General features: G+C 38.8%; 1 protein-coding gene across 5 annotated transcripts in view; it reads right to left on the bottom strand.

Moving 5' to 3' along the window:
* Positions 1-21,825, bottom strand: part of Ptger3 (prostaglandin E receptor 3) — a 169,923-nt gene that overhangs the window by 86,720 nt on the left and 61,378 nt on the right. The window contains exon 3 of one of the 5 annotated variants that reach the window (XM_087212904.1): positions 13,298-13,420. The exons of the other annotated variants lie outside the window; for them this stretch is intronic. Coding sequence (XP_087069030.1) covers positions 13,322-13,420 — 99 coding nt within the window. The 3' untranslated portion in view covers positions 13,298-13,321. Of the gene's footprint in view, positions 1-13,297; positions 13,421-21,825 lie in introns of those variants that run through there. 5 annotated transcript variants of the gene reach the window in all.

Below are 21,825 nucleotides of genomic sequence, written 5' to 3' on the forward strand. Positions count from 1 at the left end.
GACAGTCAGACCTGGAAAATAAAGGAAGGAGAGAGGCACTTGACCCAGAACTCAAAATGAGACTTTCACAGGGGAATCAATCAGAATGTGCTTGTGGTGCTCTTTTGAAAGGTTTTCTGTAGACCAGTAAATTAAAGTCCCCAAATGAGCTTGTCTGACTCAAGAAAGCCACAGCAGGACCACTGATAATTATTTTCCATGCTCAGTCACAGCATCATACACTTGTTTGGATGCCCTCTTGTTTACATGGCTTTATAAATCCATGAATGTCCTCTTTTAAATGTGTAGCATCTGGTTTCAAACTCCAACCCCTAGAAGAGTATGAAAATGAGGCCCTGATTTGGAAACTTGTAAGGAGAAATCTACTTAAAGCAGTGAAATCAACCTAAGTTGAGATCCTAAGCAGGAATCTCATAACCTCTCCTCCTTTTCAACTTGACTTTGATAATTTAAAATTTGATTTAAAACCCAAAACAAATATCTCTCCTACCCCCTCCTTTATAAAACTTGTTCTCTTCCTTTTTCTTTTAATTTTACAGGGGAAATTTGGAGATATTTCTGGGTCGGAAACATCACTTGTGATATGCCTTTCATAGCTGGCCTGTGTCACTGAAATCTGTATTCAATTCCTAAGCCCATTAAGACTCTCAAGCAACAGTACATCAGTTCTTATGATCTTGGAGTTCATATTTGGTTTCATCTCTAAACCAGCCAACTCTTCAGTTATGAGCTCAGTTCTCCTCCCAAATTCTTATGTTGAAATCCTAACTCCCCGTCCTCAGAATGTGACACTATTTGAACATTAGGTCATTGCAGTTAAGATGAGGGAGGGCAGGCTCCTAATCCAAGACTGCTGATTTCCTTCTAAAAGAAAGAAATGTAGGCCACAGACTCAGATTTGGGAAGAGCAGCGTGTGAACATGAAGGCGAGAGATGGCAATGAGACTGTCTACAAGTCCCCAAATGCCAAAATTTGCCAACAAACACAAGAGGCTGGGTCTTGGACTTAAAGCCTTCAGGATGGCATTATCAGGAGATAATAAGTTTCTCATGCTTAAACAGCACAGTGTGTGGAACTTTGTTACGGCAGCCTCAGAAAACTAATGCTGATGCATCTTCTTTTCTCTAGTGCCAGCGTAATCTCACTGGTCGGTGGTGATTTCCTTTTTATCTGTGCTTCGAACACAAGATGAGAATACATGCATATCAGCAATCCCAGAAGTTAGCGCTGAAAATGAAGGCCATTTAAAAATGGCAAATATCGTTAGTCATTGTCTTCGTTTTCCAAAGGACTAAAAAAGAAGAAGGACAATGTGTCATCAGCTAAAACCTTCCCTTAAAAGAATACTGTGGCAGACCTCTGGATATATTCTAATATTGAAAACCATTTTGACAGACTTGTGGACTCAGCCACAAGTAGAAAGAGCCAGCAGACATTCAACCAATGTCTTTAAAGAAAGAGTGAAGCAGCCCACATGAACTGAAGTGAGAAAAAAAAAATAAGAAAGATGTTTATTATCCTGAAGGAGAAAGAGAGTGGTCTTGATCAATTGGGAAATTTAAAAGGATCCACAGAATCAAACTCATTCTTAGAAAATGAAGATGGAAGTAGTGATGTCAAGGAAAGAACAGGATTTGGTACTTAGATTTAAGTGGTGACCTTCCTAGCCCTGGAGAATTTGATGAGGAATTTTCCTAGTTCACAGCTCACAGCTACATTCTTGGTTTCCATCTCTCTCAGGCATATCTGACAATGTACTTTTCAAACTTTAGTATGCATAAGGATTTTCAGAGGGTTTCTCAGATACAGGCTGCTGGGTTCCACCCTCCAGAGTGTCTGATCCAGCAGGTCTGGGTGAGAGCTAAGAATCTACATTTCTAGCAAGTTCCCAGGGAGTGCTTCTCCTGGCCTAGGATGACACTTGAGAATTACTGGACCACATGAAAGTTGTCATACCTGGATGATGAGAAGAACTGCCTGCGAAGAGCTTACTTGTTAAAAAAAAAAAATTTCAGACTTTCTGACACATAATCTCCAGGGAAGTAGCTAGGAATTTTTATTTTAATCATCTTTGGATGGTTAGTATAAGGAGGCAAAGTTGGGAAATGCCATGCCAGATCTATGAGTCCCCTGGTATTTGTCGTTTTTCTTCCTGGTACCAGTAGCGTTTTGCAGTATGGCAATAGTTGTGCAATGAGCTAAGCATAACACAACCACTGGGTTCTGTAACCTGATTCTCCTGGTCCTACAAGATGACCACAGAATTCTCCTTTTCATTGGCAGGTACTCAGGGAAAAAGTCTCACTTAAAACCCACTGGCCCCGGCACCATGGTACAATCTAGAGACTAGCCTGAAACCGTTGGTTTAGATGATGTGGCCTCCATTGATAACTCTCTTGCTTCTTTTTTTGCCTTCTTATCCCATAACCTACATCTAATACAAATATTAATGGGAACTCTAGCTTCCTTTTACCTTTGAAAGCACTTACATGTTAGTTACGCTCTAGGAGTTTTATCTCAAAACCACCTTGACCATTGGCAGGAATATTCTTGCTGGCACCTGAACAGGAAATCCCATTGGTTCCACAGCTTAGCTAAAGGTAATTCAAATTAACTCTTAAAAGAATGGTAAAATCACTCAGAGCCTTACTATATCTCTGTGCTGCTTTGGTGCTCACATAATTCCTCTCACATCCAAATTACAGCCCCGTATTCAATGTTGAGGCATCTTGAAAATGGGCCTCCTTTGGACGTCATTGCCCCCTGAAGATTTACAGTGTTCTTAAAAATAATGGCCTCACATAACTTAGTTTTGTTTATTCTTTACAACTACACTACAAGGTAGATGTTATCGTGTCCTACAAATAAGGAAACAGGCTAAGCAAAATAAGACAGTGTTTTCATAATCATATAACTACCTAGTGTCATTTGGAATTCAAACTCAGGTCTACCCAAGGTCAAAGCCTGTTTTGCTGCAACACTGCACTATTTTGCGTTTTACAAAATGCTGGATCAGCAGGGCATGCATGCTTGTAATCTCAGCATTCAGGAGGCTGAGGCAGGAGAATCACTGTGAGTTCAAGGCCAGCCCGAACTACACAGCAAGACCCTGTCCTAAAAAGCAAGAAGGAAAGAAAGAAAGAGAAAGAGAGAAAGAAAGAAAAAAGAAAGGGAAAGAAAGAAAGAAACAGACAGACTTATGGATCTGGGTCATTTCAATTTTTTAATTTTTCCTTGAGTTTCCAAGATTACATTTAAATTTCTACCAACTAAGAAGTTATGACATTCTTTTTCAGATTTATCTGCTTTTGCCGCAGAATGTCTGTTTCAAGAATAAGTATAAAATTTGTTCTGTCTGTGACTGCAAAATCACCAACTGTACAGAGTAATTAAAAATTGTTGCTAATTACCTGTTTAAAATAACATAAAGATCCCTGGTACTAAAAAAAAAAACAAACATAAAGATAGTTTGGGCCTGGAATCATCTGGAATGACTGCTTTTACTCAAACTTTCAGAGTTAATTATTGTACATCTTCTTTCTTTCACCGGCAAGAATTTGTTGAGTAGCATAAATCATGACAGGCACCTCAAGCATAGAGAAGAAAAATGAAACGTTCATCTTGGACAGCACAAATGATGGATAAAAAAACAAATTACAACACAGGTGTTTTAATGAGAGACATGGTTTCCTGGAGGAAGCGGCACTTGAGCTGAACCTTGGAAGATGGGTCGGATTAGTCAGGCAGGGAAGAGGAGTGGGGAGTGCATCGAAGAAGGAAGACACATGCATATCATGAGCAGGAGACAAGAGTTTGGGGTCACTGGAAAACAGGATGGAGGTGACAGAGAAGATCAAAGCCAGGGCAGACAAAAGGCTGTAGAGAGCTCTGTGGACTGAGTTGTTTTAATTTTATCCTGAAGGCCATGGGGAAATATTGAAGGTGTTAAGAAAGGAAATAACACACGTATTTCCATTTCATTAACAAACTATCACTGTGGCGTCACGGGTGGGAGATGAGCCAGGGCCCGAGCTCAGCAGCAGGACGCGTTTCCTGAGATTGTGCAGGTGGGCGAGATGGAGGTGCAGATGTGGGCCCCGGCAGTGGGGCTGGAGGAGCAGAGTTGGGAGAAACTTGTGGACTTGAGTACAGGCCCAACACAGAAAGGAGGTTAACTTGACCTTCTATCACTTTTTCCCCAAATCTTTAAAAAAATCTATCTTTATATTATTTTTACACATATTCCCTTCATATTTTCTTACTATGACACTTATCTAGTTTTGCTTGAAAACCTGTTTTTTACTCTTCACTATTAGCGTAGCAACAGCTTCTCCTCCCACAACCCCAAATATTTACGGGTGCATATTATTACTAAACCGTACCTTCCATGTCTTACTCATTCATTTTTATTAGGAGTCTTTATTTAGTTTTATCCTGTCTTTTAATGATACTAGATTTTTTTAGTGCATATTTTCTTCTTCCCTTCCTGGGCCATAGTGTTTTCGTGCTTATTACTTAAGTTCTCATGTTTTGGATGTGCACCTGCCATTTTATTTTCAATTATTTTTCTAATGCTGCACAAATATTTCTTCTATAACTCCAAGGCATTTAGCATTTGAGTTAAAGTTAAATCAATAAACTCTGTGATTAAAGCCATAACTGCAATCACCAAATTTTATTAAGAAATCAGTAAAAAATTGTTAATTACTAGGGGCCGGGGATTTAGCTCAGTGGTTCTGGCACCTTCCTTGCAAGCGCAAGGTTCTGAGTTTGATCCCCGGTACCAAAAAAAACCACAACTGTTAATTACTGAGGTTTGGTGTTATTTCTAAATATAGAACACTATACTTTGCTCAAAGAAGTAATAAAATGTATATTTTCAATTTTCTTCATTTATGCAAATTATGTTCATTTTATTCCATAGATTATATATCTTCTTCAATATCTTCATTTACCTGTGGGTATAGAGTTAAAATTCAGCTCCCATGCCACGGTAATAAATTGCATAGCCAGCTAAAAGGGAAGTTATTTAAATCCAGGCTTATATTTGTTTAATGTTTTCCCTAAGAGCAATTATGCCATATTCAAAAATACATTTATAGTTACTTTCTCCAAGAAGTCTAAAAGTGATGTCATGGTGCTGCTCAGATTTAAAGACTGAGCAAAATGGTACAATGTCAAGGAAGAAAAGAGCCAGAGAGCCAACTGTCACCTGCAATGTCACATCACCTACTGATCTTAAGCATCATTGTGCACATTGCAGCTGGGGCACTCTTCAGGTGTTTGTCAGTCAGTTTCTCTATGCCTGGTAGAGTGCTAGGCTCTGTAGGTACAAGAGAGATAACAACGCTGGCCCCATTCAAAAGGACCTTACAGTATGGTTGAATATTCTTTTTTAAGAAGCCCTTAAAATATATTTATACAAATAATTTGTATATAAAACATTTCAGATAATGAAAATAAAGCCTTAGAATGTTAATAAATCATGAGAAACATTTCTACTGATTGGATGAGCCTATAGATTTTTAAATTAACAAAATATTCAGCAAAAGCCAAGATTAATGAAAAATATAAGTACAAATATTTTAAGACAGCAATTAAACAACTAAGTAGTCATCATAACTGAAAGTCTAATCAAGAAGGTATATTTTATAGAGATCCTTAAGATACTTGCATAGTGGTAACTGTATTAACAGGGTTTCTTTTTGTTTAAATTGTTCTAACTACTGAGGGCATTGAAAAAATTCTTGTTCTCAAGTACTTTATATGATATTCTTAAAACTTTTATTAATTGCTTAATTTTTTCCCCATTAACTTTATTGGTATATTTTAGGTATACAATACAGTTACATTCATCATTGGGATCTTGTACCATTACATGAGTATCTTGGTTCTTATATTTTTTCCCCTTCAGTTGCCTTCCCTTCACCCCTCCACCCTTCCCTATTTGCAAAGACCTTGTTTCCATTTTTTCCTCTTCTCATATTTTTTCCTTTTCCTTTTTTCTCTTCCCCTACCCCTCCCAATTCCCCTGCTCTTTTAGACCTTTACTTCCTGTTACACAATATCAGTTATACATTTTTTAAATTACAGTATTAAGATTTAGGAGACATTACCACAAATTTTACAGAATTTAAAAGGATATAGAAAGCATATTACAAAAATCTTTTTTGAAATAAATTTGACAACTTCTAAGAAGTACCTTGGAAGACAAATTAATGAAACTAACTCTGGAGGAAATATAAAATTTGAATAGCACCTATTAAAGAAAGAATATTCCTAGGTTGAAAACCTACCTATATGACAACAGCAGGCTCATAAACATTTTAACTGATAAATTATATCAAACAATTAAAGCAGAAAAAAACCGAACACTTCTCCCCTCATTTTAGGAACTCCACATTGTGCTAATCCTAAAACTGGATAAAGATAATAGAAGAAGAAAGTATGGACATAGATAGAAATTTATTTAACAAAACAAACTCTTAGAAGTCAGATCTGGTAGTATGTAGAAAGGGGTTTTGTTATAGGGATGGCAGTGTTGGTTCAGCATTAGAAGATCCACCCCCAAAAGTAATCATTTTAACAGAGGAAAGGAGAAAGCCATATGATCCTGTCACTAGTTGGAGAAAGAGTATTGGACTAAATTCTACAGCTGGTCATGGTAAAAGCTATCAGGAGACTAGGAGTAGAACAGAACCTTCTCAACAGATCAAAGATATGTACTCCATACTTCCAACAAAAACTCCTTCTATGAATGGAGACGATACAATGCTTTCTCCCTAAAGTGGGGAACAAGGGCATATATGCCTACTCTTCTTCTGTCCATTAGACTTTGAAACATAGGTCTAAACCAAAATAGTCTGGCAATGAAATGACATAACTAGGATAGGATTGGCACGGCAGAAGCAAAATCTTTATATGTAGATGAAATGATCATCTACAGAGAAAATACTAAGAAATCTCTAGGAGCCCCTAGAACTTGTACTTGAATTTAGCAGGATTAGAAAACACAAGGCATATTTAAAAATTCAGGTCTGTGTATACTTGGTATAAATGAAGAACTGGATATTGAAATTTTAAAGTTATGTAGGAGTACAAAGGACCCAGAAAAGCCAAAAACAAAAACAAAAACAGTGTTGGAAGACGTTTAGCACCCAATTTTAAGACTTCTTCTAAAGCTACAGTAATCAAGGCAGTGTTGGTGTAAGGAAAGACATATAGATCATTGGAATAAAACAGAGACTCTAGAAATAGAACCACACATATATGGTCCACTGAGTTTTGAAAGATTATTTAACATTAGCATTTTATAGAATATAAACTCGATTCAAGAGCCGAGGAAGAGATAGTGTCTTCAGCAAATGGCACTAGAACATCTGGTATCCGCATATAAAAAATTAACCTCAGCCCTTTTTTTCCATACATGAAAATAACTTGGAGGGATCTATGAACCTAAATAAGAAAGCCTAAAAGTATAAAACTTTAAGAAGAAATTATAAGGGAAAATATTTATGAGTTCAGGGTGGGCAAGAACTACCCAGGATACAAAAAACATGATGTAGAAAAGAAAATAATTGTTAAATGAGATTCCATCAAAATTTAGAAGTTTAAATGACATCATTAAAATGAAAAGTAGTCCTTAAACACACCATATTTACAATGCATATAACCTATGAGCAGAATATGTAAAGAATTCTTAGAGTTCATTAATAGACAACTCAATTAAAATGTGGATATAAGAAGATGATAAATAGCCAGTATAGCACAAGGAATGGTGTGCAATTCTAGAATCAGAAAAATACTAACCAGTACAATAACAAGATTGAATTATACACTCATTAGGGAGATGAAGTCAAAAGTTTTAAAAGCCTTGTCATGACTTTTTCTTTTTGTTGGATTCTCCCCCTTAGCATTTAATTTGTCACGCCCAATGGATTCATTCTGCTGGGTTTCCTGGGGTTGTGATCCTCATTGTCTTTTCCTAGGGTATTGTCTAAAATGTTTTTGGAGTGCCAGTTTGGTATTCATGAAGTTCCTGAGGTGCTCTTTATCATGAAAGCATCTTATTTCTCCATCAATTTTGAAAGGTAGTTTTGCAGGGTCCATCAATCTGGGTTGGAGGCTGTTTTCCTTTAGAGCTTGAAATACATCACTCTAAGCTCTTCTTGCCTCGAGGGTTTGCATTGAGAAGTCTGCTGTGATTCTGATGGTCTTTCCTTTGTATGTGATTTGTTTCTTTTCTCTCACTGCTTGTAGAATTTTATTCTTGTGTTGGATTTCTGGAATCCTAACTATTATATGCCTATGTGTAGATTTTTTTGATTAAGACTAGCTGGAGTCCTATATGCCTCACTTATCTATATGTCAAGTTCTTTTCCCCTCCTTGGGAAGTTTTCTGCCATCACTTCTGTGAAGAGTTTTTTTATGTCATCTGTACTCTCTCCTCTTTCTTCATTGACTCCAATCAGTCTTATGTTATTCTCTTTTGCATCGTCTAGCAGCTGCTGGATTGATTTCTCATGTTCCCTTACAATTTTAAAGCAATTTTTCTTTTCCTCCTCACTAATTGCAATCTTATCTTCTATATGTGAAATTCTATCCTCACATTGGTTCATTCTGCTGCACAGACTTTCCAAGGAGTTTTTAATCTCTTGGAAATCTGTTTGTATCTGTTTTATGGATTCCATTTGTTTCCTATGTTGGGATTCCATCAAGTTCCTCAGATCCTCTATTTTTTTATCTGCGTCCTCTCTAGATTTATTAATCATGTCTTGCACCATGAGCAAAATCTTTGCTGTTATCTGACTAATTATTTCTGATTTCATTTTTCCCAGATCCTCTTTTATTGCCAGTTCAGAGAGTCCAGGTGGTTGAGTATCAGACTGTTCCATCTCGTTTCCCTTTGGGGTTGCTGTAGGTGATCTGGAAGTCTGTTTTTGAGGCTTGTTTATGTGTCTTCTCATTTCCACGGGGTGTGTGGGGGGTGCTTCTGGAGCCCACATGGCTCACCTTCTGTGCCCTAGGAGCTTGGGATGGAGGCGGGGAGCTTCCTTCTGGGTGCTGGGAGCAGCTCACCTTCTTGGCCCTAGGAGCCTGGGATGGCAGCGGGGGAGCTTCCTTCTGGGTGCTGGGCTTAATTGCTTAATTTAAAAATTTTCTCATAGATAATGAAAAGGCAGACCAATTCAACTCTGTGAATTTTCATGTATTCCATATATCACAGTAAATAATTACAGAGAGAGAGAGAGAGAGAGAGAGAGAGAGCAAGCATGCACACTACTTCTTTCTTCCCTCCTCCTTGGGGAGTTTGGATGAATATAAATTGTGGTGGAAGTCCAATTTTCTAAATCTAATATTGCCTGTTCTTTTGCCTAGCCCTGGTTCCAAGCTCTCAGCGTGGCTTGGCCTGCCTTTCCCATTACTCTGCCTCCACCTCTTTCGGAAGCAGCACAGTTGGGCCTTTTGTCTATTTCTCTCACACTGGGTTGTACTGGTGCTGAATGGTACCACTGGTGATCCAAGAGAATGGCGATTGGCACAGGTGGGAGTTCATTTAGTCCAGTGCAAAAGTCATAGGTCTAAAATTACAGGCACTATAATATACAAGTGTGATCACAAAGACAATGACTGTTTAAATTTTTAAAAAATTCATTATAGAAAAAGGCACATTGGCATTAGTCCTCACAATCTTCCCTCTTCGTTGGAACACATCTATCTGATTTTTCTTGCCACTTTCTGAAGCAGTTCTGGAAGTCCTCTTTCATGTGTGTTTTTAGTTGTGCTGTTGTGGCTGCCTTGACATTCTGAATTGATTCAAAACATTTAACCTTCACAGTCACTTTGACTTTGAGGAAGAGCCAGGAGTCACAGGATGTCAGATCTGGTGAATAAGGTGGAAGAGGGCACGTCAGAATGTTTTCAAGAGCTTCCTTTCTCCATTGGATGGCACTCAGCAGCAGCATTCCTATATTTTTTTTTAATTGCATCTCACAAAGACAATCGCAAAAGATGACTTCTAGAACTGCTGCAGAAAGTGGCAAGAATGATGGGAAAAGTGTTTTCACAGTTAAGGAGAGTATCTTGATAGGTATTAGTGGCAATGTGTCTTTTCCAGTAATAAAGTTTTTAAATGCACACTGTGTTTTTATCTGTCCTTGTATATTAATACTAATATTATATTATCTAACATGTATGTATATATACAAATATGTATGGACTCATGTCCACACAGGCCACTTATAAAGCATATTATTACATATTCCATAGAAGTTTCCAGTAGTTTCTATAATTACAGTAAAACTGTAGATCAATCATCATTAGCCCATATGTAATGTTTTCTGGCAGAGTTCCTAAGGAACTTGTTTTGTTTTGAGAATTAGTTTTATCATCATGCAAACCTCATTACATAATACTGAGAACCTGTGTTTACTAAAGACAATAATGAAAATGAAGATGAAGGCACTTGTTAGAAATCAAGAATTGTGTTGCTGAATCAGGACCCAGAATATTTGAAAGTATATGTAACAGAATATAGGATTGTAGGTGATCTCTTTATCTCATAGATACATTTTTGTGAAGTCTAAATGCAAGTTTCCTTAGTAATTTTCACTCAGTTTTGCTGTAAAACTAAAACTGCTCTAAAATCTAATGCTGACTTTAAAAGAAGTCTCAGAAATATTTTAAGCTAACATGTGTTTTCTTTATATCAGACTTCAGACTATCTAGAAAAGATCATTGTGTTTTATCAGAAATATCTTTGTCAAATAGTCATCATCTTTCAAAGTGTTCCTGTTACCTTATTACTTTCATAAAAAGAGTTTTAATAAATATTATTACATTAAACAGAATGTGATTTATTCTACTGGGTTGTAGACATTTTAAAATCAGGGATGTTGGCAAGGACCTGAATTCTATGCCCGGTACCAAAAAAAAAAATCAGGGATGTTTAACATAAAGTTTCCCAAGTTGATTGACACATGGAAACAAAGGGCCTTCTGTTATATTCATTTATATTTTAAACTGCTAACCTTGTGATATGGTTTATATCTAGATGCCCCCCAAAGCCTTATGGGCTCATAGGTGATTGGATCCTGGTGAGGTGATACTTATCAGTGGATGAGTCCACTGAGGGGTTTATAGTTAAATATGCTGTTGGGAGGTGAGGCCTGGTTGGAGGAGGTGGTCACTCGGGCCTAGAAGGGTCTGTCTCCCTCCTCCTCCCTTTATCTTTCTCTGCTCCCTGTAGACCATGTCATGGGCTGTTTCTCCTCTTCCAGGCCTCTCGGCCATGCTCCCCTGTCTTGGGGCAAGCTGACTATGGACTGAAAACTCTATAAACTGTGAGCTAAAGTAAACCTCTCCTTCCTTAAGGTGTGAGTTTCAGGTATTTTGTCCCACCAGCCAAGAAAGTAACTAAGACATCTTGTTTATGAATGTATCTTTTGCTGATAATTTACTAAGTAAATAATATCCTTCTAGGTGTCAAACACTACTCTAGGGCTAAGAGATCTGCAAAGAAACATAAGTAAAACATCCTGCTCACCATGAATTAGTTTTGTCAAGGGAGAAGACATGCACAATGAAAATAAAGAATAATGCAGTAAAAAAAGAATAATGCAATATACTAATAGTCAAAGTGAGTATTACATAACTTCAGAGTTGGAGATAGAGGAATGGTGATTGAAAAGATACTTAAATTATTCAAGGACAAAGTCAAAGCAAGATTTGAACATGTGGAAGTTCAAAGAGTTTTGCATTGACAAAAACAGCTGTGAAGTTTTATCATAAGAATAACACACAAGGGTTTAAATTTGATTCTGTCCATAATATTTAAACCCATACATGAGGGAGCCAGTTTATAGCTGAAATTAAGAACTCAAATTAGTTGGAGATAAGTGTGGAAAGGAATTAAACACTGAATATTGTGCTACATGCATTTTCTGTACCTTATCATAATAACCGAACAGGTAAGTGTTATTATCTTCTGTTTATAGATTAGCTGATTGAGGCTTGATGAGATTAATTAACTTTCCCAAGGTCCTATAGCTTACAAGTGGCATAGCCAGATTTAAATACAAATTTGATCCCAAAATCCACTGTTACACTGCATTGTCTTATAAACAGAATATTATTGTTGCAAGTTTCTTATACTACTGTACTGTGGGAGGAAAAGTACATTTGGAAGCAAAAAACTTGAACTTGAATTTGAATTGTTACTTGTATTAGCTGTGTAACATCAGGCAAGCCCTCTGCAAACTGGATCTTTTGTAAAAAAAAATGAAATAATAAGTAGACCATGCTAGATAACCAAATGGATGAATGATGAACAGGTCAGAGTGTTAAGGTTGGGATCCTGAATGTCCCCAAAGGCCATGTGCTAAGGCTTGGTTTTCAGCTTATGGCATCATTGGGAAAAGGTGGAGCCTTTAGGAGACACAGCCTAATGGAAAGAAGTTAGGTAACTGGGGGGCTGTCCTTGAAAAGGAAAATAGGTCATTGGGGGTGTGTCTTTGAAGAGGAAGTTAGGTCACTGGGGGTGTGTCTTTGAAGAGGAAGTTAGGTAATTGGGGGCATATCTTTGAAAAGGACAATGGGACTCTGGCCTCTTCCTCTTTTTCTCTATGCTTCCCAATGCCATGTGGTGAGCAGCTTTGCTCCAAAATGCATTCCCTGCCTTATGTTCTGCCTTATCAAAGCAAAGGGCCAAATGACCATGGACTGAGACTTCTAAAACCATGAGCCAAAATAAACATTTTTTCTTTTAAGTTATTTTTTTTTCAGTGATTTTGTCACAGTGATGCAAAGTTAACACAAGGGGGTATGGACACTATATAATGGTGGCAAATACTGTGGATCTAGTAAAATTCATTGAATTTAAAGCTGAAAAAGAGGGTTGTATATAGCACCAACATTGTGTTAACAATCATTTCAAATATAAGTATGAAAGAAAATAATTGTGGTTTCCAGCTAATTCATAAGCAGTCTAGCTTTTTAAGAAGAATACTTAACTACTGGTTTAATCTGGTTGATAGACATCACAATGGAGTCACAGAATAGGCCCCTGTGATGAAACCACTGGTTTCACGTTTTTATCTCTTCTAAGATGTCCATGTAGGTGACAACATGGCCCTTAGCACAGTGTCCAGAGAGGGGATACAGCATGTGTGTTCTGAGTTAAGTGAATTGGAGAGCGGAGCAAGGAAGAAATGGGAAAAAGCCAAGAAGAAAGAAGGTTGGCCAAATTTAAAAGCAGGAAAGAATATATCAGCTGAAAGCTCTAAGATGACTCAAGAATTTTTTTAAAGTTTGCAGAATTTTTTATTTCAATACAGACAAAATTCTTTTACTTCTGGGCTGGAGATTTAGCTCAGTGGTTCTGCCTCCTGCATCACAAGCGCAAGGTCCCGAGTTCGATTCCTAGTACCAGAAAAAAAATTCTTTTATTTCATAAGATAGTAAAATTTCATACAAAATAACTGTCACTTATTAATTTAGCCTTTTGTGTGTGGCCTTAGGAAAGAAGATGTAAAGAATCTTGAATTGATCATGATTCAAGAATAAGACAAAGAATGAAGAAATAGAGGGCTGTGTCTGGACATTTTTATTCCTCTAACTGAACAGTTAATCAGGCAGCCTCATAACTGTTAATGAGTCTTCAAGGGTGCCCTTAGCTGGCCTTGTTTTTTCTTTAAAGGCAGAGAAGTAACAATAAAGCGGATTTCTGACTTACTAAATGACCCATAACCAACAATTAAACTTAGGAACTTTTGTTCCCAAACTTACTCAGAGGGACACAACATCTCTACAGCATTAATCATACACTTGGCATAAACATGCTTTGTCACAATACCCTCCTGCCTTCACTGTCTCATTAAGTGCTTTTCTCTCTTATTAAGTGTGTGTCCTACCAAGTGAATTCTTGCTCTCAGTGTGTTTACATTTTATTGTCAAAGACTCATCCTGATTTTTCATGCTTATATTGTAAAGTCAAACTATTAAATGTAAAGATGCCCACATCTGTTCAAATTCAGGTTGGAGAAAAGACCCTGGCTAGGAGCCTCTCTTGGTCACTTTGCCCTGTGGAAAACTGCCCTGCTTCTTAAAAACTCATCCAGAGTCCTTCAAAGAAGTCAGTTTAACATTCAAAGGCATGGATTATAATGATAAAACTGGTCCCAGTATGCACTACCACCAAGAAAAACATTAAAACAAAAAATGAGATAAAAATAAAGATATGATCCAAATGAAAACATAAAATTCTCCTTCTGAGGTGGGAAGAAATACACAAACTCAGGGAGGCAGTTACTGCACAGAAAGTCCAGCTCCACTCTTTCATTATCTGCTAGAATAGAGAGAGAAAGACTCAGTAAGCACAAATAGAGGTGTGGTTTTTTTTTTTCTAATTTTATGGTATGGGAGTCAGATATAAGTAACAAATATGTATCCCTTGATGCAAAACCATCTTGATTGAAATAATTTCATGTATTATAAATAAAGCAATTATAGGTACATCAAAAGGACAAATAATCTTATCATAAAACAAGCCCCAATAAGTATATAACTAGAACCTAAAAAGAAATGAATACAAAGTGAAATAGCCATGAAATACATTTTTTGTCCTATTAATGAATCCAATAAAGTATTGTGTTTATTTTTTAATCATATACAATACTGCTAAGAGTAAAGCAGAACAGAAACTTTCATACATTGCTGATAATACATCGCTGTAATTTGAAAGCTGTTTGACTATATGCATCTCATATTATCTGTTCTTTAAACACTTCTTCTTTTTTTTTTTTTTTGGTACCGGGGATCGAACTTGGGTCCTTGAGCTTGCATAGCAGGCATCGAAACCACTGAGCTAAATCCCCAGCCCTTTAAAGATTCTTATAGTAAAAAATTACAAATATAAAAAATTCCTATGCATCTCAGTTCATAGGTAATGGCATAGTACCATTTGTCATGCATCAAATGTGACCACAGATCACAGTTATATTAAACTACAGTATACACTTTTAATAGACTCATGTAAATGTTAAAATAACTTTACAAAGAATTTGGAAATGGTCTAAAAACTTCTTATTTTTATATTAAATGATATAAAAATAATATTCAATAATGCACTGTAATATCATCTGTGTATAAAACAAAATGAAGAAAGTGCAGAGAAAAAAGAAAATAATAGGTTTTTCCTGATTCAAGGAACTAAAGTTTAATAAGTAATCTTTCTAATTTTTTCATTTTCCAGTTTCTACAGAGAGCATGGATTTTTTTTTTTATGATGTGGGAAAACACAATAAGATTTTCTTTTTAAAATAAAAATAACATTAGAGTGAACCTACCAAAAGTAGGGATGGGAAAAAATATCCCTTCTTATTATTACTTCATTTTTTCCCAGGGGCCTCTGTGGGCAGCAGAACAATGGCAAGGTGTATGTATCTATGGCTGGTGGCTATTAGGGCAGGGATGGAGGTCATAAAGGTCACCTGAGTGGAACTTTATGGGTCTCGTGGTGTTCAAGCTATTTTCTGAATCATCCAGCTTATTCCTAACCTGTCGGCCTAGCTGCACGCTGTGTTTCCACTGAAAATCACATTCAGTTCTTTCCCTGAAAAACAAGTAGGGATCTCCAAGTTATCTCAACCATGAGGATACCAAAGGCCAAGGAAATTGGGCTGGCTGCGTGCCCATAGTCCCAAACACAACTTTTCCTGAGAGAGAGGTGCTATTCCTGAAGATACTCCGGGAAAGGGACCGAGTGAGCAAGCTCAGACTGCATTCACAAGGAAAGGTCAACTTTTCAACTAGTCAAGTGAGCTATCTTTGAAAAGCAATTATTAGAACATTTTGCTCACATCCTCTCTTAAAAAAAAATAGGCCACACAATTCAATAATACCCAACAGACTTTGTATTCAATTAACACTATAGCCCTGTGTTCCTAACAGAAATACTGAAGAGGTGTTTGCGGGAGGAAATTAATGCTTGAAATTCAATATATTCAATCACGCATCGCATATGGCATGATGTTCTGTTCTCTAGAGTGTTTGTCCGCTGAAGCACACCTTTTATACAAAATCAGTTGAATCCAAAGGGCAGCCACGAATGTGCTAGCCATATGGTGAACACACTGGATTCTGATGTGTCATTAAAACAGTAACTTAGCCTTAAAAAAGCCCTGTGACTGTTCTTACAAAAAATCTGTAACATACAGGCTTTCTCATGGCAGGAGAATTGATTTGTCACAAGACCAGACTGGAGCCAGTCTCAGAAAAGTCTTAGTCGGAAGAGCTTTGAGTAGAGTTTTAAAGCAAGAATAGCTCCTCTACGCAATCCAGGATTCATCCGTCAGGGTGTGTGCTTACGGCGCATGTTAACTCCCCGAGCGATTCCACCTGCGCGGCAGGAGCCCGGATCAGAAGCGAGCCACGGAGAGCCACGCAGTAGCCGCAGCAGCTTCGAGTCTCACCTGTCCAAAGGGTCGCTCCACACCAAGGCTGAGGAACGCGGGTGGGCAAGGAGGTGGAGCTGGATGTGGAGCTGTTTGTGTGGAACCTGATCTGTGAACAGACAGGTTTCGGGGCGCAGAATTACGGAAGAGGACTTCTTTTGTCAGCTGACACTTCCTGGAGCATTTTCAAAGGAAATCAAAACGCACATGCGAACCTGCACACAATAGTCCTATGGCCCGGGAAACAGAGTGTGTGAGGCATGGCCCCCCAGGATCACCGCACCCCTTCACCCCCCTATGTGCAGGCATCGAGCCATGGTTGGTGTAACTTCTCCATCTCTGCAGCAGCTACTCTCAGACTAGGCAAAGATCAAACAAGAGCTCAGTGCCTTCAAATGGTTTGGTGCAGGCAAATCAAATGTTACCACTGCTAACTTACTGGTTTGCAGGACTTCCTATTGCTCTTAGGATAAAGACCAGAACTCTTAACTTGACCTCGAAGGACTTACTGGATCTGGCCTCTGGCTAAACCTCTAGCTTCATTTCCAACCTTTTCCCTTGTGTGCTTAGGCCACAGTGGTCATCTGTGAACATTATGAGCAGTGTTATCCTCCTTTCTACCCCAGGGTCTTTGCACTTGCAGTCTGTCTCCCTGCAGCTTTCTTCCATTCCTTCCCACCTGGCCAGCTCATTGGACAAGTCTCAACCTGAAAAATCACTTCCTCAGAGAACATCCCATTAACTAGGACTGGCCCCCCACTGTATAGTACTATTTTCTTTTGGGGAATTTGACTCTTAAATTGTGTGGCCCTGTGTGGAACTTGCAGTCCTCTTGCCTCAGTTTCCCGAGTACCTGAGATTGCAGGTGTGCAGGATCACTCTTAGGCTAGCCTTCCAGTTCTTGGCTGTGTTAAACAAGAGGGTGTTTCTGTTTTAGGGATGCGTTCTCCAAAGGCTTGTAAAATGACTTGTCTTTTTTGCATCAAGAATTACACTTCAGATCATCGCCCTGGTATTTGACAAGTGGATCAGTTCAAACCATAGGAAATTGTTTTTGATAGGTCAGAAATAGTTGAGTAGTAGAAATCTTCTGGACTCTACACAGTACAATTCCTCCATACGTGCTATCATGGTAGATATGTGGCACTGTACATTGTCCAGACCTATGACACAAATGCCGCAGCAAGAGTGGAACTTGATATAAACTGTGGACCCTGGGAGGTGACCTGTCAGTTAGGGTCATCAGTGTCACAAATGAATATCCACATGGGGGAGGGGGTATATTAGAAATTTGTGCACCTTCTCAAATTCTGCTGTGAACTGCTTTAAAAAGTAAATTCTACTTTGAAAATAGTTGTACATTAGAAATTAAGTTTGGTTTAATCTAGTAGCCAACTATTGTTTCTGAGCCCCATTTTTCTCCAAATATATCCTTCGTATTATCTCTAAGACAAACCTGGGCAAATCCTAAATATCTTTGAAAGTTTCCTATTGCAACAGAATAAAGTCCTGAAGTACCTAAGGTTCACCACTGAGCGGCTCCAACCTACCCTCTAGGTCTGCCTGTAATCTGCATGCAAATCTACTGGAATCCTAAACCTACTTACGCTTTCTGACACCTAATTGCAATTGCAATTGTGGCATGAGTGGAGTGCGCTATTCCCTCTTTCTAAAATGCTTCTCTCCACCTCTCTCCAGAATGAAATCTTATCCTGCAAGATCAAGCCTTTCAATTTTTTTGGAAATATGCCATTTCTTCTGTCAGCATTTTATGTTATTCAAGGTCTACTTGCCTCATCATATTGTACTCATTAGTATTTTTGACAGTTTCTCATACTCTGGTTCATAATCAGAGCCCAATAAGCCTTGAGCTGAATAAAATTCTAGGGAAATGACTGTCTCCTTCTCAGTGGCTAAGATCATAAGACCTAGGACTGAAAAACTATTTTACCACTCACGAGAACCTACTAGGTATAAGTTACTTCAATAGCTATGGCGGTATGGTCATACTTTAAAATTTTCCCTTAGCTCCAAAATGTGTACTGTGTATGTCAGAGACAGAGAGAGAGAGAGAGAGAGAGAGAGAGAGAGAGAGAGAGAGAGAAAACGAATGAGAATGAATCACTCTTCTTCTCTGAACTGAGAAGAAGGCACCAAGACTGAAATTTTTGCATGAGTGAATGAATAATAAGTAAGTGCTATCTTTCATTAAGTATTCCCAGAATCAGACTTTGAGCCAAGGATTTATATGTGAGTTGATTATTAAGTGCTTTTTCTTGGGAGAAAGCAATAATAAAGTCAGAAAGTAGGATGAAGAGAAAGATGGAGCAGGAAGAGACAAAATTTCCCATGTCTCAACCTGATCCTTCAGGGAACTCTGAGGGTGAACAACACTTCAAAGGTTGACCATCTGCAGATGGCTGGTTTTCTACTCCACACCCATCAGTCATGGTGGCTTCAGGGAGACAAAGCACCTTGGCTCTTCCAGCTGTGGCCAGTGGTGAGCCTCTGAAGGTCCCTGGGTGAGTAGTTAGTGTGACACAAAGAGCTAGCATATGGGACCAGCGGTGTGGGGAACACTACTTGGCAAGATGCATTTAGCTGGCAGGAGAGGAACCTGCCTCATGCATGGATTAGGGAACTCTGGGAAGGTTGCCTTGCTGAAAATAAGCTCCTTCACACTACCAACTCCTAAAATCCCTTTAGATTTTTAAGACAAAGCTATCTATGACAAAGACATCTATGTGCAAAAGCAATATTTTAAAGGAGAATTACTTTGGGTGAGAAGAAGGAAAGGTAGAAATATTGATTTTAAACTTACCATATGCCACAGATTTTTATGTTATTTGCGGTGTAGTTATCTCATCAGATTGTACTGGTTAGTCTGCATGTCTTAGTCTAATTCATAGTCAGAGCCCAATAAGCATTGAATAAAATAGAATTCTAGGCAAATGATTGACTCTTGCTTGATGGCTAAGATCATGAGACCAAGGCCTCAGCAAATCTTAACAGTCATGAGAACCAAAATACTATTTTGCTTTTAATTCCATTTCGTATTTATCCCCTTTAATACACTGCCTTTTACTCACAGCATAGTGAGGCCTTTCCTGAGTCTGTAGAATCAGCAGCCCTTCTTGCTCTTGCTTCAGATTACCTCATAAGTATGCTGCATCTTTCCCAAGATGCCACATACACATGATCGCAAACTCGAGAGCGAGGCAGCTCCTCTCTCTGGATATGACAGCCCGAGGGTTTCAGTTGAAGCAGTATTATTTACTAAGCCACATTGAGCCTTCAATTTGAATTTGACTCTTGGACCGAATTATTTTCCTGAGACGGTTGTGGTAAAAGAACTGACGTGTGAGTGGTCACTCATGGACACCTGAACACAGCCCACTTTTGCTCCTTGCTCCTCTGTGCACCCCGTGACTATCAGAGGCTTGGCCCAGGGTGCCTGCTGTCTGTGCTTGCAGAGATGCAGGCTCTGTGTGCCGAGCCGTGTTCGCTGTGGTAAGCGCATGGGCTCTGCTCCTTCCCAGCATGTCCTTCATTAGCGGGCTCAGCTCCCTCTGCTCACCCACATCTAATTTGTCCCTGTCCACGGCCTGGACAACGGAGGGCTGTAGCAGTCAGCTATAGCCTCCAGCATTCCCAGGCCTGATTCATAACAAATTGTAAAGACTGGCTTGAGGATTTTTTTAAGAACAGACAGAACTCATAGAACTCTCTTCTGTCACTTAGAGTCTCCTGTGTCCAGGTTGCATATCATCCTGCTCCCACAGCTGCCCTCTCTTCCTGTCTTCCTGTCCACTGGCCCCTTTCCACCCACTTTTAAGTAGGCACAGGCTTTGCTTATCTTGGGAAGCCAAGTACACACCGACCCCTGTCCTTGACTGCCTGACGCTACCCCTTCCTGTAAATGCACCCCAATTTCCTGCTTCCCTACGCAATGCACCAGTAGCTCTAACTTCCTCTGTCTTCCATTCCCACTGAAGCAGTCAACAAAAATGACAAAGTATCTTCCCTGTGTTGGTACTGTTCTCACCACTTCGCCAGCGTTAGCTCATCGGTGATGATTGTCTCCACTTGTCAGCAAAGTGAGGCACAGAAAAACCTTGCCTAGCATCTCCTAAAAGTGAGTGGCAGACTCTGGGTTCCAGAGGGGCCGTTTGAACCGACCACACTCTGATGCTGCTTCCGCTAACCCCTGTAACTGAATTGCAACCTTATGTTACTAGACCTGGTCTCTTTAGCTTTTTGTATTTGCCATCGTCTCTGATATTGTAGGATTGAGGCCCGACATGCCCTTACTATTAAGCTTTAATACTCACAAACATGTCCCTTTCTTTTTATATAAGTATAATGAAACTTTATTAATTAGGAATAGACTGATATTTTGATGAGGGGTAGACTAAAATTTATATTTTCATGATAATTTAAAGAAAAGTAATTAAATTAACTGATCAATTAATTAGTAAAACATATAAGGAAATGGGGACAGAATTTGACCTACAAAAATAAGGAAAATTTAGGTAATTTCAGAAGGTTGAAATGTAAATCCAGCTTCCTAAGTGGGTTGGAACAATAGTGTCTATAATGTACTGATTGATTTCTGCCTTGAGGAATGTATAATCTAGTAGGGAAATAATGGAAATAAGAAGAAGTGATAGAAAATGGCATGTGACTGTGCTCCAGAGTGTAACACGGTGATGTTTGTCTTCATCTGCTTTGTGGGAATTTGCGGGACAGATTCCAAGAATAGCTAAATTCCTCCGAGGTGCTGTTGCAGCTACCAGCAAGAGGGCAGACCCCGTGGGAGTAAACAGAACCCCACATTTTAAATCTGAAAGGAGCCCCAGTGATCTGTAACCCAACCCTCTCCTTTACAGAGGGCACTTGAGGCCAAGCTGTTTTGTTTTTGGTTTTAATATAGTCACAAAGCCAGTCTGCAGCACCATGCATCTGGAATCCAGCTTCCTTGTTTCCATCCCATACCAGCCCCAATAATTGAGTACTGGTGTGATCCATTTGTAAACACGCTAGAGTGTAAGCTAGTCAGCAAACACTTGTTTCATGATGAAAGACAAAAAGAAAGGAAGGAGGAAGGAGGAAGAAAGGAAGGAAGGAAGAAAGGAAGGAAGGAAGGAGGGAGGAAAGGAAGAAAGGAAAAATGAAAGAAGAGAGGAGGGAAGGGAGAAAGGACGGAAGGAAGGAAGGAAAGGAAAAGAGGGAAGCAAGGCAGGGGAACAAGAAAGGTACAGGTAACTGAGCAGAATGAAAAGCTGAAACATAACCAAAACAACTGTCCTGGCACTGAGTCCTCCTTGGGCAGGGGTTTTTATCTGTTTTGTTTGTGGATGCAGTTGAGTAACT

Source organism: Heterocephalus glaber, unplaced genomic scaffold (genome assembly GCF_053883595.1).
Source record: "Heterocephalus glaber isolate CG9 unplaced genomic scaffold, H.glaber_assembly_v1.0 deba00001442, whole genome shotgun sequence".
Taxonomy (NCBI): domain Eukaryota; kingdom Metazoa; phylum Chordata; class Mammalia; order Rodentia; family Bathyergidae; genus Heterocephalus; species Heterocephalus glaber.